Source organism: Mycteria americana, chromosome 27 (genome assembly GCF_035582795.1).
Source record: "Mycteria americana isolate JAX WOST 10 ecotype Jacksonville Zoo and Gardens chromosome 27, USCA_MyAme_1.0, whole genome shotgun sequence".
Taxonomy (NCBI): Eukaryota; Metazoa; Chordata; class Aves; order Ciconiiformes; family Ciconiidae; genus Mycteria; species Mycteria americana.
In genome coordinates, this window is record NC_134391.1 from 1565377 (window position 1) to 1584037 (window position 18661).

The window sequence follows — 18661 nt, forward strand, 5'->3', positions numbered from 1 at the left end:
CTGGTACTCAGGCAATCATAGTCTCTTTTTTTTTGTGAGGGAGGGGTAGAGAAAAGAGCAGAAGACCTTTGAAATGGTCCTGGATGTAGAAGTCTTCATTGCAGCCCTGCCAATGGAGGCAGGAAGAATGCCCTGATGGGCGGGTGTGTGCTGGGGAAGGGAAGAGGGAGCTTCAGAGGGGACGTTCATCCAGATGCCACCTGCCAGGGAGGGTGATGAGTTTGGGGAGGTGGTGAGCACCCGAGGGGAGCCTGCTCTTCTCATTTTGGGTGGGCGACCTCCTCACCCTCCAGCTGTGAGGTTCTGGAATGACTGAAGGACCAGGCAGCTCCAGCCCTGTCACCTCCCCTGGGACATCCAGATGGTTTTGGTACTTGTCTCTTTTCAGAACCAACTCAGGTCCGACTGGTGAATGGCTCCAGCCGCTGCTCAGGGCGAGTCGAGGTCCACCACAACCAGCAGTGGGGGACGGTGTGCGATGACAGCTGGGACCTGAGTGATGCTGAGGTGGTCTGCCGGCAGCTGGGCTGTGGGCTGGCCGTGTCAGCCCCTGGCAGGGCTCCGTTTGGGCAAGGACATGGTCCCATCTGGCTGGATGAAGTGAACTGCACAGGGATGGAAGGTGCCATCACTGAATGTAGCTTCAAGCCCTGGGGAGCCCATAATTGCAATCATGGTGAAGATGCGGGTGTCATGTGCTCAGGTAAGCCTGGTCCAGGCCTTGGCTTCAGGGAGAAGTTTTTCTGTGGGTACGCTTGCATCTAATTTCAGTTTGCTTCCCTCTCTGCACACGTTGTTTTCCTTTGGGTATAATGCCATTGCAAGCAACAATCAAAAATGCTTGGGAGGTGAGGTAGCTCTGCTTCTGTAGGCATCATATCAATGGACTATCTGGATGCACTCCTATCCGTTTGTGGTAATCCTCTATCTGACACCTGAAAATTTTGGTTCTCGAGTGGTTTTCCACATCTATCATGCACACCTGCTCTGGATGTTGAAGTGCCTGTGGTCAGAGGAGGCATTTGGCCATTGATGCTTGCCATGAATGGCTGCAGGCTTCTCCATCTCTATGTCCCAAGTTTCTTCTGGATCTCTAGAGGCAGTCCAAGATGGAAAGACATCCCCCCCCATCCCACCAGCTTGCAATGGGATGCCAGCCCTGTCTCACCAGAAGACAAAACCTGGGTGACTTCAGGGAGTATTTGCAAGGAGCTGCAGTAAAGCAGAGCAAACAGAGAAGCAGCATGGAAAGACTCTCCTCCTTGATGGAGCCAAGCCAGTCCAGCCTTCATTTGGCTAGAGTAAATAAATGCAGGTTTTTAAAGTCTTTCCTTGTTAGATGTGTTCTCCGAGGGAGATGTAGTCACCCTAGCAAACCTCCAGAGCACGCTCATGGTTTGGACATGGATGTCTGAGAGTCTTCTTGGCATTGCCCAAGGGAAATGCTCCCTGTGAGGCATCCCAGTGTTTTTACCTTCTCCTAAATACAACCAGGTCTTTCTGTTGCTTCCAACTGAAGATGCTGATGTGGATGGGGGAAGCACGATTATGCACTCATACCTTGTACAGTTGCATGTTGTTGCCAACACTAGCAGGGCATCTACTTCAGAGGACTGAGGTGCACTATGCCCCCATTTATTCATTTGTCTCATTCTCCCTTTAGACCCCACGGAGCTACGGCTGGTGAATGGCCCGAATCGCTGTGCTGGGCGCCTTGAGGTGCTTCACAACCAGCAGTGGGGTTCCGTGTGTGACAACGGCTGGGACATGGAGGATGCCAAAGTGGTGTGCCGTCAGCTGGGCTGCGGCGCTCCAATCTCTGCCCCAGGCTGGGCCAGGTTTGGCAGGGGCTATGACCCCATCTGGCTGGAGACAGTCAGCTGCCAGGGGACGGAGACTGCCCTTACCGAGTGCAGAGCCCAGGAGTGGGGCATCCACAGCTGCCACCATGGGGAAGACACCAGCGTGGTGTGCTCAGGTGAACCCCCACACCGCATTCCTCCCGTGTGTTCGTAGGAAGAGCTGTGCCAGCACTGAGCCATAGCTCCCTTTCCTCCAGAGGGCAAGGGAATGGTAATTCCCTTGATACTAATGATACTAATGGTAATAAGGGTAAGGGATGCAAGGGGGATCCCATCACTGCTGCTTCTCCCATGTTCCCTGGCTCATTTTCAGCCCAAGTGGACAACCACTGAGCATCTCCATGGTGTGAATGGCCATGCTGGGTCCCATAGGAATCCCTGTTTCATGAAGGTGTCAAGTCAGGGAGCCGAAAGTAGAGGGGGCCACAGTCCTGCATGAGATCCCATGCCCAGGACCATCTCCACCAGACCTTCCTAAAGGGTTGTTGGTATCCTTTTTTGTTCCAGACCCGATGGCGCTTCGGTTGGTGGACGGTCCACACCGCTGCGCCGGGAGGGTTGAGGTGCTTCATCAGCAGCAGTGGGGGACGGTATGTGACGATGGCTGGGACCTGCATGATGCTGAGGTGGTATGCTGGCAGCTGGGCTGCGGGGTGGCGGTCGCAGCCCCAGGCTCAGCTCACTTTGGCCGCGGACGTAATCCCATCTGGCTGGATGAGGTGAACTGCACAGGGACTGAGTCCGCCCTCTCCGAATGCGGGGCCAAGCCGAAAGGAGTCCACAAGTGCCACCACGGAGAAGATGCTGGTGTGGTGTGCTCAGGTAGCTGCTGTTCCTCTGCTGATGAGCTCCTGGGTACCACCACTGCAGGAGCTCCGGGACCAGTTTTCCTTGCTTATCTCTGATGATATTCTTTCCACATGGGAATCCTCAAATCTCTAACTCTGAGTCAAGACAAATGCTGGACATGTGGGGACATCTTTCATCTCAAATCCAACACTTGCTTTCTACATCACTAGGTCCACCACCACAAGGTGACACTGCTCTATCTTTCCATTTCAGACCCTACTGAGGTCCGGCTGGTGAACGGCTCAAATCACTGCTCTGGGAGAGTTGAGGTGCTGCACAACCAGCGATGGGGAAGTGTGTGCGACGACAGCTGGGACCTGGACGATGCAGAAGTGGTGTGCCGGCAGCTGGGCTGTGGAACGGCCATAGCCGCTCCACCCAGAGCTCAATTTGGGATGGGGCACGAACCCATCTGGCTGGACGATGTGAACTGCACTGGTACTGAGGCTGCCCTCTCCGAGTGCAGGGCCAGACCATGGGGAGAGAGTAACTGCAACCACCAAGAAGATGCCAGCGTGGTGTGCCTGGGTAAGCCACCTCATACTCCATTGTGGTGCAGCTCTGGGAAGAGCAATGTTGGTGCATGGATAACTCAGTGGAGAAACACCTCTGTTCTGCTCACGTTAAGCCTCTGTATAGGAACCAATTTCAGGTTGTCTGAGAGCAACAGCCCCCCTTGGCCACCGTGAGGACTTTCTGCCAGGAGAACGAGTGTCAGTCCCCAACCACCGCCTTGCTCTCCCCTATAACCCCTTAACTGGTCCCTCAACTCTTCTGCTATGAGCATCCTTTCCTTTTTCATACATGCATGGTGCTAACATGACATGCATTGTCACTGTACTGTAAAGTCCATTGAACCTCCTCTCTACCTTGGGTCCATTTTATCTGCTTGGACTGCCAGGACACCAGCATCTACTGCCACTTGCAATGTGCTGGCCTCCTGCCACCACTCCAGATGGGGGTGGGTCTCCCATTCAGCCCTGTGTCACAGCTGCCCCGTCCTCCTGGGTTTCTTGGATGCCTGAGGGCACCTAAAATGGGATCAGATGTCTGTGTCTATGCCAGTGACAGTCTCCACATCACCTTGCACGTGGCCACCATTTGAGGACCCATCTTCCAGCGCATGGGCAAGAAACATGTATGCGTTTGACCTCCACACGTCTTTCGTAATTCCAGGACCAGCTCAGCTCCGGCTGGTGAACGGCTCCAGCCGCTGCTCCGGGAGGATCGAGGTGCTTCATAACCAGCAGTGGGGGACGGTGTGTGACAACGGCTGGGACCTGAGCGATGCTGAGGTGGTGTGCCGGCAGATGGGCTGCGGGGCGGCTGTGTCAGCTCCAGGCTTGGCTCAGTTTGGGCCAGGGTCCAACCATATCTGGCTGGGTGATGTTGAGTGCACAGGGGCAGAAGCTACCCTTTCTGAATGCAGGTCCAGGATGGGGGAACCCATTAATTGCCACCATGGGGAAGATGCTGGTGTTGTGTGCTCAGGTAATTTTTTTTTTTCTCAAATGGCATTATTCAGGAGATTGTTGGGCTGTGTGGCTGGAAAGGGGGAGGGTGACTTTGCTGGTGACATGATCTCCTCTGAGCAGTAGCAGTAGCACCAAACCCCACGGAAGAGCTGAGGTCACTCTTCGGCAGAGGTCTGTCCACCTTGTTCGGTGACTGGTCTTGCTGATGAAACCCCGGGGGTGTGGAGGACCCGAGCAACCTGAGAAATGCTGAGCACAAGAATCTGAGCAAAGCAATGAAAGACGCATGACCAAGCCTTCAAGGGGATGGGGAGAAAGAGGCTTTACTTAGGGACCTAGAAGGTGAGATGTAGAGTTCGTTACAATCCAGAAAACTACCAAAAGCTGCTGGATTGAGAGCAGGGTAGGAAGAAGGGACCCATCGCACAAAGACGCTAGTGGTCGGGAAGGGAAGAGTTTTACAAATTCCGCTGCTGTTACCCTTTTCCAGCAAGCATGTCTGAATTTTCTCTATTTCAGCAGTTTTCTTATTCTGGCTGATGTTAATTAAAGCCTAGCTTTAAATATCCAACATCCCTCAGTGTTTGGGGATGTTCAGTATAACAGCAGGATCAAGTATGTCCTTCTGAAAGGTCCAGGTTGCCAATGGCATAAAAGGAGCAAAAATGGGTGATGTGCATTAGCCACTACGAGCAGTGCACACGTGGGAAGGAGACCTCCAAAAAGGGTGTCTGCCTTGTCCCATTTCAGACCCTGTGGCATTGCGGCTGGTGAATGGCTCAAGCCTCTGTGCTGGGAGAGTTGAAGTGCTCTACGAGCATCAGTGGGGGACTGTGTGCGATGACAGCTGGGATGAAGAGGATGCCACGGTTGTGTGCCGGCAGCTGGGCTGTGGGACGGCGGTCTCGGCCCCTGGTGCGTCTCGGTTTGGGCAAGGGCACAATGCCATCTGGCTGGATGACGTGAACTGCACGGGGAGGGAGGACACCCTCTCGGAGTGCCTGGCCAGGCCATGGGGGACACACAACTGCGACCATGGGGAAGATGCTGGTGTGGTGTGCTCAGGTAACGTGGCTACCATTGGTTTGGAAAAGGGTCTGGGTATGCCCTAACCCTGGGAAAATTCAAGATCAGGTTGGATGGGGCTCTGAGCAACCTGATCTAGTTGAAGATCTCCCTGCATAGTGCAGGGGGGTTGGATTAGATGATGTAGGGTCTAGAGAACAAGTCTTACAAGGAGCGGCTGAGGGAACTGGGGTTGTTTAGTCTGGAGAAAAGGAGGCTGAGGAGACCTTATCACTCTCTACAACTACCTGAAAGGAGGTTGTAGCGAGGTGGGTGTTGGTCTCTTTTCCCAAGTAACCAGTGATAGGACAAGAGGAAATGGCCTTAAGTTGTGCCAGGGGAGGTTTGAATTGGATATTAGGAAAAATTTTTTCACGGAAAGGGTTGTCAAGCATTGGAACAGGCTGCCCAGGGAAGTGGTTGAGTCACCATATCTGGAGGTATTTAAAAGACATGTATATGTGGTGCTTAGGTACATGGTTTAGTCATGGGCTTGGCAGTGTTAGGTTTACGGTTGGACTCGATGATCTTAAGGGTCTTTTCCAACCTAAATGATTCTATGATTCTATGACCTTTAAAGGTCCCTTCCAACCCAAACCATTCTACGCTGGTGTGAGCTCAAGCTCGGAGAGTGCACACCTGCCAGTGGCTCAGGAGGCAGAAACAGGGATGCGTGTGCTGGAGAGTGAAGATGGGCTTTCATTCAGCACAAGCTGGGTCCTACCTTTGTAGACCCCACTGGAATCATCTTGAGCACTATGGCCAACAGCATCATCTCAGGATGGAGGTGCCTGAGTATGCGCTCAGCACAAGTTGGAGGGGAATGATCCTGGCCATAGGAAATACTGTGATGAAAACCTTCCAGGAGGAAAAGCTACAGCATGGGGAATATCCTCATGGCTGAGCTGGGAAGATGAGGGCCATGGTTGATGTTGGAAAGACTTGTCCCAGTATCCAGCCTTGCCCTTCTCTTCCTGACTAATTTCGGACAAACCTCAAGGCTTCTGTGGTCCCCTCAAGGCCAGTGGGAAAAGAGTAATCTCCACGTCCTTCTAAGAAGCATGTCTGTGTCCAGTGAGTTATCCAGGACTGGATGCACTTGCTTGGGAGCCATCTGGACTCAAATGTAGTCTCCTTGGGGAGAGTACCACATGGGTGGTACATCCTGCAGGCACCTCTGTCTTAACTGGTTACCCAGGCTTCTTTGAGGAGAGAAATGACCATGGGATGTCGTTTGCAGAAGGGACCATTCTGCAATCGTCCAGCCCTGGTAGGGCCCACCAGGGATAAGCCATTGCAGATTGCCGTACTTGGAGCAGTCAGAGTGGTGGCACCTTGAATGGCCTTGGCTTCCCCAGTGGTCCACCCCTGAAGCACAGACAGTTGTGATACACCAGATGGTGCATAGATGTGGGCATTGAATGGCCACGACCAGTGCAAAGGTGCTACAGCACCGAGGGGACCATGCCTGATGGGGACAGGGTCTTAGCAGAAGCTTTCTTTGTATCTCCATTCCTGAATCAATCAAGGGATCTCTGGAGAGCTCTGGTCTAATCTTCCACTCTCTATTAGACCACCTAGACCATTTTGTTCATGGCCTTGACCAGTGAAGATGTGGAAGTCCTCAAGGATGGAGATCCAAATGCCTTTCTCACCTCTGTTAGAATATTTAACCATCCTCATGGGGGAAAAGAGTATTTTCCACTGCTTAATGGGAATTTGCCACAGTGCACACTGTGCCCGTCTCCTCATGTCCTTGTGATGTTCGTTTATCTCCTGAATTAGCTCTGGATGAAGAGATGTTTGCTTTCTCCCCACAGGCTCTGTTACTATCAGACCTCCGCAGCCTCTGCCGCTGCTCCCGTTGCTGGTCTCGATCATCCCTCCAGTCTTGATACTGGTCTGCGGGGCTCTTCTGTACCAGAGGAGGAGGCGAATGCAAAACAGGGCTTTTAATTCCCACCTAGGTGAGCTCCTCTGTGGGTGAAAAGGGCAATGGAGTTTGCAGAAGTGTGTGGTTGGAAACGAGCTTTGTTCAAAATATTGATGTCAGCAGAGTTGGGGCAGAAGGTTTTTTTCCTTGTGGCTTGTGTTGAAAGGAACTTTCTTTTCTGGTTTGACCTCTTCTCTCCCCATCCCTTCCCCTTTCTCTTTCTTTCCACTCTTCCCCTTTCACTTTGACACCATCTTCCCTGCTGGGTTATGGACATGCTGGGAGGTGGGACGGCCCTTGAAGCCTCTTCGAAGCCTGCCTGCACTTCCCTCTGCTGCCTGTGCTGCCTGTACATCAGACAGGAGCTCTCAGCAGAGCTCTGTGGGTTCCTAGCTCCCTGTTGACAAGGGATGTTCCACCTTTAGCCCAAGGGTTGAGAAAAGACCAGGAATTGTGTCTGTTCCTGAAGTTTCAGGGCTGTGGTGGAGACTCTTGGAAAGTGGGGTTGAGCGGTTGGGGTTGCCCGTGTTGAACATCCCCATGTTGTCTTGTTGAACATCCATCACATTGATGAAAGGTGCTGCGTGTGGACCAAATGCTGGATCAAGGGTGGTTTCTGCAAAGCAGGCTTCATGTCTGAGTGCTGGCAGGGGCAATGGTGGTATGCCCTGTGTTGCCACTGTTGTTGGCCAAGCCAAAGTGATTTGTGCTGTCTCCAATGGAGTGGGCATCCTCAGTTGGTCTTGTTAAAAAGGGGAAAATTCAGGCCGCATGGAGCAAACTGTCAACTGAATCATTGTGCTCTGCAGCTTTTGTGCGTATGGAGGAGCTGGTTGTCTCTGACATGTCCATCTCAACGCCTGGAGAAGAGCAAGCAGCAGCCAAGGTGGCTCCTGCTGGGGATGCCAACAACAAGAGAGCTCAGCATAGGCTGTGACAAGCTCAGACCTAAAACTCCAGTGATGCAGCTCTATCGCAGCACACAGCTCTTTCACCAAGGGCCCTGGACCACCTTGTCTCTACAGAGCTAGGTCACTAGATCCACCACCCATCTCCATGCCCACCTCGGTCAGTCACTCCGAGCAATACAAGGCACGACACACGCTGTGCGGCACCAACGGTCTGCACACAGAAGACATTCAAGGCATAGAAATATTTCAGGTTCCCTGTTTCAGTTTTTTTTCATGCATTTTTGAAAAATAAAAACATTCTGTAAGACTCGAGCAGTGTTTTACTATTGGAGGATTTTTTGTTGGAGGTTTTTTTCCTTCTTTTTTTTTATAGCCAGTCAGTGGAGGCTGCAAAGTTTACCCTGAAGTATATACCAGGGCTTGTTTCCCTACAATGGTTAAGTTGAACAACTTTGTGAGCTCAGTTTAGGCCTCACATAGATATTTAGAGCCATCCAAGATGCCCTAGTTCTAGGACATGGATATGGGACTGGCAAATGTTACAAAGAACCTACAGGTCACTAGATGCATCTGTAAGGGGGCAACCAGGTCTCTCTGATCGCTTTCATTTGCTGTATTCCCAGACACGCTCCTGTGCCTTGTGTCCTTGGACATCAGTCTCCTGGGGCCTCTCAGAGGACAGGGGCTTCTTGTGAAGGGTATGGAAGTGTGAGTCAGCCATGCAGAGGGATGCTGGCATGAGGTTTAAGAAGCTCTGGTCATCAAATAAGCACTGGGTACCAGCGCAGCCATTGCCAACCCGAGTGGTATGGGACTATGAGCAGCTAAGCAGGACCCCATGCAAGCACCCTACCATGTGTTGGCAGGATAGTCCTGCTCACGAAGGACCAGGAAAATAGATAAGTAGCCAACCAGAGGGATGAGTGATGTGATCAATATGGTGGCTATGGTGGGGTAAAAGCATGAACATCTGCAAGGCAGGGGAAGAGAGGAAACAGGGGATGCATGCTGGGTCGCAGGGGCTTAGAAGATGAAGGCTTGGAGTGCCCCGAGAGGATTGACCAAGCCGGAAAAAAGAAGATAGCTTGCACAATGTGTGGAAAGCATCTGCCAAGGGAAATGAGGAGTACATGAAGAGCCCAAATAGGCCAAAAGCTCGGAGAACTAATGAGTAAAAGTTGATCCTACAGCGTGCAGGACACATGTGGTATGTACAGAGGAGTGTTTAAGGCTTGTGGAAGCGCTTCTCTGAGTAGTAACTCTTTGTGTTAAACTTGTAGTAAGCTTTGCGTGAACCATAGTCCAGTTGGTGGTGATGTTGGGAATTTTCAGTTAATACTTGCATGGATGTGGGTTGGTCCTGGGATCTATTGCACTAGAAAGGAGTTGCCCAGGGCACACACTCCCTAGTTTCTGCCACTTTTCTAGGTCTTATGCTCACTTTTCTGCTGTTCCCTCAATCTGAAGGTCAATGGCACCAGTCTTCCTTATGCAAGGGGGCTTGGCAGTGGGTCATCAGGGGTCCAAGCTTTTTCCGGGGAAGAGTGTGATGTTGATGGGGTTTCTTCTTCCTTCTCACCTTCTTCTATTTTCAGATTCACATGTTTTCTGACATACCTTCACACTTTGTTCTTCCCTTATCTGCCCCGTTAATCAATATTGCACCCAAACTGACTTTATATGGGGCTTTTTCTCCGTGTTGGGTACTTGTTCTTTATTACCCTTAAAACTGTTTTTGTCCAGATCCAAGCCTGCAAGCTGACGATCAGTGAGCTGCTGATAGCCTTGGGCTTTCCAGTGTGCCCCGTCTCTTTATCATCCCATGCCTGTCTTCCACACCAACTTGTGTGTTTCTGTTTCTCAAGGCTTCTGTAACACCAGCTTTATGTTTCTTCCAGGCTTTGAGAGCCCCTGGACACCCCTACATGTCCTGCACTCCATGGGCTGCTTCTGGAGAGTGGTAGGGACTACAGCAGGGCTGGATCCTTCACCCCTTATCCAGTCTCCCAAAGCTATCTCAGCAGGTCTTGTCCCACCAGACACCCAGGTCCTGGCACCATGACCTGGGGTATGCAACACATAGTCCCTTTTATGCTGCAGAAACACCCCTTAGTCAGCTGAAACAAACCTTATTTCAGCCACTTTGAGATGAAAACATACATCAGAATTAATAGTTCTGCCTTAGGCCACAAGGACATCCTGTGCTGACCGCTGACTGCCTTGATCCTGCTGTCTGCTAATGAGCAGGGTAGCGGTCATTCCCCTAATGACCCTAATGAGGGTAATGGAGACGCATGCAGCAAGCTTTGCAAAGTTAGCTTTTCTTTCTTCTTGTTCCTACAGCTGTGGCCCAGAGTTACACTCTACCTACCTCCACCCCTAGGAAGCACAGTTCCCTTTTCAGCCTTTTGCCAGCACGGTTTAGAGGAGTTCAGCGCCAGGGTCCTCCCTTGCGTGGCTGGGTGGTCATTTCAGGCTGCTGCAGAGCCTCCCACTCCTTCATCTCCTCTGTGGATGAGCCATTCTGGACACATCCCTGGGTTGCTCCAGTTAGATGCAACCTGGATATTTGACCAGGGATCCTCAGCTGGCTCTTTGCAGAAGACTGGGAGGTGAGACAGGAGATCCAGCCACCAGTGTGGTGGGACAGGCAGCCCACCCACCACCCTTGGGCACTAACCACCCTAGCCCACCCTAGTCTCCTTGGGCACTAACTTTGACTCTACTACCTGCCCATCCTTCAGGTTGTGTTAAAGCCCATGGAGGTGGCAAGAAAGGCTTAGGAGCGGGGTAAAGCTCTTTTTAAGGGTAGAAGTGGGATCTGGGTAGCTGAGTGCACGTGTCTAACAGCACTGAAGGACATAAGGGCACCTTGCAAAAAGGAACTGACACTCATGCACAGGTCTCTGAAACATCCAACGTTGGGGTGTGCTGATCTTAAATACATTTTCCCGCCTGTCCCTGCAGTTCCTTTCAGTACTCTCTGCAAATAGGCCTGGGCGGTAACTCCAGTCCATGCCCTGCTGCCCCAGGACGCTGACACTTCTGACCCATCAGTCATGCTGCCTTCTCTGTGGGGTGATAAATGAGGCAATGGTCCTTGCTAACAGAGATACTTCTCCATGGGATATCCGTTTTTGTGTCTCCTGAGTATCATTGCAGTGATGATCCCCTGGGAGAGAGCTCCTTCAGGAGGCCCCTGGGGGAGGTTCAGTATGGAGGACACAAAAGGATGGGCAGATGAAGGGGTGGGGGGGTCAGTGTCTGGGCAGACAGCAATTTGCTTTGTATCCTCCTCCCCTACTCCCCAGTTGTGACCATGACACTGAGCACAGCTTAGGTCTCTCCCCAGTACCCTCTCCTCCCCCGTCCCAGCCCTGGTGGGGCTGGACTCTGCCTCTGGAGGGTCTGCGAGAGCAGCTGGGGCTGCTTGGCTGCCTGTGCTGGATCCAGAACCGTGAGGATCCTCAGGGGCTCTGGGGTGGATCCGAAGGGCTGCCAGGGCACGTGGCAGCCCAATGTCCAGGGATGGTGCTGGGGAGTCCTACAGCCTGGCTGCGGGGAGAGGGGCATGTTTCACAAAATCATGTAATTGACAAAATCATCAGGCCATTTATAGTAAAAAATTTTCAAGCTGTGAGCTTTCTCCATTCCTGTTATGGCTGATGGATTTTCTCCAGCTTAAGTTATTCCCTGGGATCTCTTCTTTACATTTATCTAGACAGAGTTTGCAATAGATTAATTCATCGTTGAAGAGGAGGATGAGAGATTTCGGATGCTTCAGATCAGCAGAAGATGCTGAGATTTGAAGGCCGAGGGGTAGCACAAGATGAGTCCGCATTGCATCAGCCATGGTGGGCTGAACCATGGAGATGCTGGCACGTGCAGACCTCAGTCATTTGCAAAGACCCTGAGTGCTCAAGTGCAGATATCTGTGCTGGGCTGCCATTACAGTCACTGAGAGCAGTCAGCAGAGAAAAACAAGCTGCACAAGAAGATCCTGATGGCTTCTCCCATCTTGCATCCCTGCCTTGCAGAGAACAGTTTGTGACGCTCAGCTCTTGGCACATACATGATCTCTTTGCTCTCCCTGGAAGGTGCAAACAAGTTTGGAGACTGCAAGGCAGTCACAGGATAGTGTTTCCAACTGCTTGCCCTCGAATAATAAGGCAATTTTCTGCCATCTAGCTACTCATCTGTGCAATGCAATGCAATGAAATTCATGGTGCACCATGTCTGGCTTTGAATATTTTCCTTTTCCAGTACCTAGCTGCAAATGAGTTCTCCGAAATCATCATCTCCATGTGCTGCAGCAGGCAAAAAAACCCAACAAAACGTTGCATACCCTAAGAAGAGCATTGAGGACAAGACAGGGAGTATAATTTTGCTGCAATATACAATGCTGCTTCTTCCATGTCTTTTGTAGTGTGTGTAGTGCTGGTCACCATGTCTCAGGAAGAGTGTACTGCAACTAGAGCAGGTCCAGAGACTGCACAAAGGGCTGGGAGCTTCTGGAAGCTGCTGCCTCAGGGAGGGTTGTGGGGCTGATGTTGTTAGCTAGTTCAAAGAGAAATTGGGCAAAAGTGTGAACAATGTGTCTAAAAGCAGATGCAAAAGGGAACATGCTTAACACAAGAAGTCTAGATGCCAGGAGGCTGGAGGCCATCAGAAGTGGCCTAGTTTGCATGTTGACCCCATCTCCTGTGCCACTTATGGGGTGGGTTGGATTGAACACTTCTCAGACCCAGCGGAAAATGCTGTATAACTTACATTTAGCTCTTACTTAGGAGTTAAAGTAAGAGTTAAAGGTAAGTTATACAATGATATCTTGGTCAAATACTTGGTCAAAATGGACATCCCCCAACTGCAAACTTGCTTCCGTGTCTCTGCTTCACAGAACCCTTAAAAATGGGTCCGTGAGGGATATCAGCAGGGCTTGCAGTCCAAGTCTCTCCAAGCTGTGATGCCTGCAAAGCTCTTGCACCCTCCCACCACTGACAGCATGAACACACAAACCCCTTTTCACTTGCACTCAACAAATGCAGTGAGGGTTGGGTTTCAAAATGCAGCTGCTGGGATAGCAGTGCTGAAAGTGGAGCACAGTTTTGGTTTGGGTTTTTTTTCCCCTCTGTATACTGTCTTACCAGCCAAAAATTATTTGTTTACCCTGGACATCAGTGATTTCATGAGCATCATGCATGTCACAGTGTCCTGGTTTCAGTTGAGATAGAGTTAATTTTCTTTATAGTGGCTGGTATGGGGCTATGTTTTGGATTTGTGCTGAAAACAGTGTTGAAAATACAGAGATGTTTTAGTTGTTGCTGCACTAGTCAAGGACTTTTCAGCTTCCCCTGCTCTACCAGGTGCAGAAGAAGCTGGGAGGGGACACAGGCAGGATAGTTGATCCAAACTGGCCAAAGGGCTATTCCATACCACATGATGTCATGCTCAGTATATAAAGCTGGGGAAGAAGGAGGAAGGAGGGGACACGTTCGGAGTGATGGCGTTTGTCTTCCCAAGTAACCATTACGCGTGATGGAGCCCTGCTTTCCTGGAGATGGCTGAACACCTGCCTGCCCATGGGAAGCAGTGAATGAATTCCTTGTTTTGCTTTGCTTGTGTGCGCAGCTTTTGCTTTACTTATTAAACTGTCTTTATCTCAACCCACAAGTTTTCTCACTTTTACTCTTCTGATTCTCTTCCCCATCCCACCACGGGGGAGTGAGCAAGCGGCTGCGTGGTGCTTAGTTGCCGGCTGGGGCTAAACCATGACACACACCTTGCAGGACTTCACAACCTGTTGCAGGACAACATCATATGCAAGCCTACAGGGATGCAATCTCACTCTGTTCTTCTGGCTTCACAGTTATTGCATCATGTTTATGTGGCTCCAGAAGGAGCTGTTGGACCATCCAGGCTCATGTTTCCAGGTTGAAGGGTACTAGTAGCTGTGCAAGCAAATCATGGAGGCAAGACATCATGCCTCCATGCTGCGTCACACCAAGGGCTGCACCTTAATTACCGGTGGGGTAATACCTTCCTGCAGCCCCTAAGATGATGTTCAAACTACAGGGAGCTGGAGGTGGGCAGGGAAGCCTTTGGGGTTCCTCTTCTTGGCATGAGCAGTGAATTGAAAAGATGGGGAAGCTCTCTTTAGGAAAGGCTTAAACTTTGCAGCCACAAAAAGCTACAAATTAATGGTCATCTTCCACTGTAAAGCAGTAAGGATTTTATACAGGGGCCGGGCTGTATCCATCTGAGCAATGTGGGCTGCGTGGGGCCAGAAACTGCTCTCTCCAAGTGTCCAGCTCAGCCCTGAGGTGCAGGCTCCTGCCACAGCAGGGAAGATGCCAGTGCTGTGTGCTCAGGCAACCCTTCCCCAGGCCGTGTTCATTGCTGGGAGCAGCACGGAGCATTCTTTCAGGACTGCTTTTTTTGCTAAGAGTCTTTGTATTTGTTTCAGCTCGCCTTGCACAGCTGTGGGAGCCTGTGGCCCTGGGGAGCCAGCAGCCCAGCGTGGACTGAATGGGACATAGCCATTTCCCATCTCACGGTCATAAAGAGGGGTGGTGTGCTCCATGGGGTCATCTCAGAAATGTCGATGCCTGCTGTCCATTGTGCCTGGTGTTGCTGGGGCTGCAGGCTGGATTTGAGTGGAGACAGCCCAGGGAGGGGGTTTGAGGAGAGGACTCATCTCTGATGGATGGGTGAGCTTCCTCCCTGGCCAGGAGCTGAGAAGGTAAAGCGGCTGAAGGGTCCTTGGCTGCAGCGTCAGGAGGTGCTGAGCTCTGCTCTTTGCTCCCTCTGCCAGGCATGACTGTGCCCAGCTCCATTATGTCTGATGATGGCACGGCCAGGAGCCCACTCAGCCCAGTGTCCTGGTCCCAGGGCTCGGCAATGCTTTGCTTTCCTTGCACCAGCCCCAGGGTGCGGGCAGGCTCCTTGCCCCAGAGCCATGCCTCCAAACCCAGCCTTGGGATGCAAAAGCCGGCAAGTCATCCCAGAGTCCCTGTGGCACCCCATCCTGTTGCTTGTAGGTGGCAAGACTATTCACTGAAAATCTGAATTATAGTACGAGCATGGGGATGTTTAGCACAGACCCAGGGGTTTGTGCTAAACCATCGCCCGCCTCAGAGATCAGTCTGTAAATTCCCTAAATTCCCTTAAACTAAGGATGAGAATCAACGCAACAGGGGGTGCCCAAAACCTGAGCATGTTAGCAGCTTAATCTCAGTGGCTACAGCATGGTTTCTGGACCACCCTCCCCTTATTTTTTATATTATGTGATACTCCCAGAATACAGGCTGCGCATTTTATACGTATGATGGCTTCAGCAATGTGACTTCAGGGATGAAACGGGGCAGATGCAGCTGGGAACAGGGGGAGTCTTCTAGCAGACATGGCTCGAGGGCTGGGGGGGGCACTTTAACCACTTAAAACCAGAGGGCAAAATCCCAGGGACAGCAGGGAGGAGGGGTCAATGCAGGAGGAGGGATGAGCACCACGCAAACACGGGGCAAGTCGCTGCAGAGGAGGGGACAAACCTGCTCTCGCCACCCAGGGCACCCAGCTCAGCTTGCAGCTCGCACTGGGACAGTCGCCTGTCCTAAGGCATATGTGACGGGCATGGGGTTTTCAGGACGTTGCCTCCTGTCCCTGCGCAGCAACCTGGCTGGCTTCGCCAGAGCAGGGCTCCTCATCTACCTGGCGTGCCTCTGCGGTGAGTGGCTCTTGCATGGGGAAGGAACATCCTAGGAGAAAGACAGGTTGGAGATCTGCAGGAATAGGGGGGACTGGGCTTGCAGATGGATGGGGCAAAGCCTTCTTTGACCCACCAGCCTTTAAAAGGAAGAGAAAGCAGTGGATGGGGAAGGAGACCTCGTTAGCCGGGTAATTATCCTGGCCTCTGCGCTGCTACCCTTGCACAGAGTGGTTGGGAAATGCTTGGAGCCTTACCAACCAGTGACAGTCAAGACCAGAAATTGCTTATTTGTGTTGGCCACCTCTTCAGGGCCGGCCAGGTCATTTACAAAAGGCACAAAGTCCTCTTCCCCGCAGCGCAAACAGGAACATTTATTCTGCTCTGCGCCCTGCAGACACGAAGGCTTTCCAGGAGGTGACCAATCGTGCTGCAAGTGGGATGCCAAGGTGCTTTTCTTATTTTTTTCTGCCTCTGCCTGCCTTGTTTTGCATCCCCTTCTCCAGGAGATGCTGCAGCCTCTACCAAGACCCTAATCTGGGCATCCCACAGTGGCTCAGCCACGCCAGCGCTTACTGCCACAGCGATTAAACACCTCATATTTACCTTTCTTGCTGTAGTTTCAGCCCATGCAATGCCTTCCTCTAAGACGCAGCTCCACTTGGCTAGGGGCCACGGGCCTATTTGCCGCACAGGCTCCCAATCACATCATGCAAATCGCTAATGAAAGCACCAGGTTGCACACAGACAGACCCCCCTTTCCATCAGACGGCTGGCAGCTACTCCCTACATACAGTTTCCCGGAGTTTTCAATCCAGCTGGCAGTGTTTTTCTTTTCAGTGATTGGGAATACTAAGCAAAAAAATACCTGAAGCCCCTTTAGAGATAATTGTCTTTCAAAAAGTGGGTTTGCAGAGCATTTTCTCTCCTGGATTTGGATTTGTTTGTTTGTCTTTGAGCCAAAGGAGAAGCATGTCCGTGGTTCACATAAGCCACTGCCATTTGCAGAGGCTCCGTGAAGCTCATGCAAGCGACACAGCCTTTCCCGGTGCAGCTCTTCCGCACCGGACCCTCTCCGTATCCCTCTTGCAGACGCAGTTGCTTCCCAGAGGGCTCCCCTCCGCCTGTCAGATGGCCCACACCGCTGCGCCGGCAGGGTTGAGGTCTTCTACGAGAACCGGTGGGGAACGGTATGCGATGACCACTGGGACCTGGATGATGCTGGCGTGGTGTGCCGGCAGCTGGGCTGCGGCATGGCACTGTCAGCCCCCGGAGCCAGGCATTTCAGGGCAGGGTCCGGTCCCATCTGGCTGGATGATGTCAACTGCACAGGAACGGAGGTCGCCCTGTCTTACTGCAGAACGAAAGGCTGGGGAAAGAACAACTGCCACCACGGCGAAGATGCCAGCGTGGTGTGCTCAGGTAATGCCCCGCGGAAATTATGGGGCGGGGGGGATGACAACACATGGTCTGCAAAGCGATTGCCTCACAAGTAGTGTTGCTCCCCCCAATTTTCCAAAAGCTCCCTGTGGCACAGAGCACCCATGGCCCCAGCAAGGGATGGTTTTGTGGTTTGTCCCATACAAGGGACTGCAGGCTAGTGAGCAATTGGGGAAGCAGGCTTGGAAAAATTAGCTGTGCTAACTCCACCTTCCTGAGATGCTGAACCACCTCTGGGGGAAGCGTAGGGACCCCTTGCACATCACACACCTCCGCGATGAACAGGACCCCGTGTGCCTTGCTTTGGCTGCATGTTCTGGGGACGTGGGCAGGGCTAGAGACTGGTTGTGTTTTGCAGGCCAGCACTGTGAGACAGGGGAGAGAATGGCCAGGAGGAGACACCCAGATTCCTCCTCCCCAACACCAACAGGAGAGACAGGATGGTTTCCACGCCCTTGCCTCTGGCGAGCCGCAGTCAGCTAGAGAACACGCTTTTATGGCCACAAACTGTGAGGCTCCAAAACTTTGGAGCTCCAAAAGCTTGGGGCTTTTGTGGCCGATCAAGGTGCAGGCACTCATGGCACCACAGTAGATGCTGGAGCCACCAGTGCCAGAACTGTCCCAACAGACATCAGCACACAGGTGTGCTGAGCCCCCTTGATTGTCACCTTGACCTGTAAAGAGGACATGGTGCTGCATGAACACCAGGAAAAAAAGCTTTTCTCCTTCTCCTGTCCCAGCATCCTCAGGACCTCCAGCCACAGCTGGAAAGACCACGGGTTGCTGGGCGCACGTGGCATCACCCCTGTCCCAGTCTCAAGGTGGCTCCACATTGGTAGCAACTGGGTGCAGCCAGTGACCATAGTGGAGTGCAGAAATGGTCCTGCAGAAATGAGGGGCAAGGGGGTTTTCATGGTTCACCACTCATGCCCTCCATAGAATCATCCAGCCACCCTACGGCCATCCACGCCGGTCCTGCAGAGCTCCGCCTGGTGAATGGCCCAAACCGCTGCTCTGGAAGAGTAGAGGTGATGCATGACCATCAGTGGGGAACCGTGTGCGATGACGACTGGAGCTTCCATGATGCCAGCGTGGTGTGCCGGCAGCTGGGTTGCGGGACGGCGGTCTCAGCCTATGGCGCAGCTCACTTTGGCCAGGGATTGGGCCCCATTTGGCTGGACAACGTTCAGTGCAGCGGGACCGAAGCTGCTCTGTCCGAATGCCTGGCCAGACCTTGGGGTGTCAACAACTGCAACCATGGAGAAGACGCCAGCGTCGTGTGCACAGGTAACATCACGCTTGTGGACCAGGAGGAGAAGTTCAGTGGAGGATGCTCTGCTCTGGGGATTTGTACTGGTTTCACAGCTGAAGCCAAGGGCTGGGCAGCAGACACCTGGGCGGGTGACCTTGTCCCCCTTGTCCCATCT

At 52.2% G+C, this 18661-nt stretch overlaps 2 protein-coding genes across 2 annotated transcripts in view; one reads left to right on the forward strand and one right to left on the reverse strand.

The window, feature by feature from the left end:
* The window catches only part of LOC142421184 (uncharacterized), a 118188-nt gene that overhangs the window by 27307 nt on the left and 72220 nt on the right, over nucleotides 1-18661 (reverse strand). The window lies entirely within an intron of this gene.
* Nucleotides 1-18661, forward strand: part of LOC142421219 (scavenger receptor cysteine-rich type 1 protein M160-like) — a 35680-nt gene that overhangs the window by 6528 nt on the left and 10491 nt on the right. Inside the window, exons 6-13 of the mRNA XM_075525779.1 lie at nucleotides 362-703; nucleotides 1664-1978; nucleotides 2331-2684; nucleotides 2925-3290; nucleotides 3894-4202; nucleotides 4937-5251; nucleotides 16887-17219; nucleotides 18201-18521. Of these exons, the coding sequence (XP_075381894.1) occupies nucleotides 362-703; nucleotides 1664-1978; nucleotides 2331-2684; nucleotides 2925-3290; nucleotides 3894-4202; nucleotides 4937-5251; nucleotides 16887-17219; nucleotides 18201-18521 (2655 nt within the window). The remainder of the gene's footprint in view (nucleotides 1-361; nucleotides 704-1663; nucleotides 1979-2330; nucleotides 2685-2924; nucleotides 3291-3893; nucleotides 4203-4936; nucleotides 5252-16886; nucleotides 17220-18200; nucleotides 18522-18661) is intronic.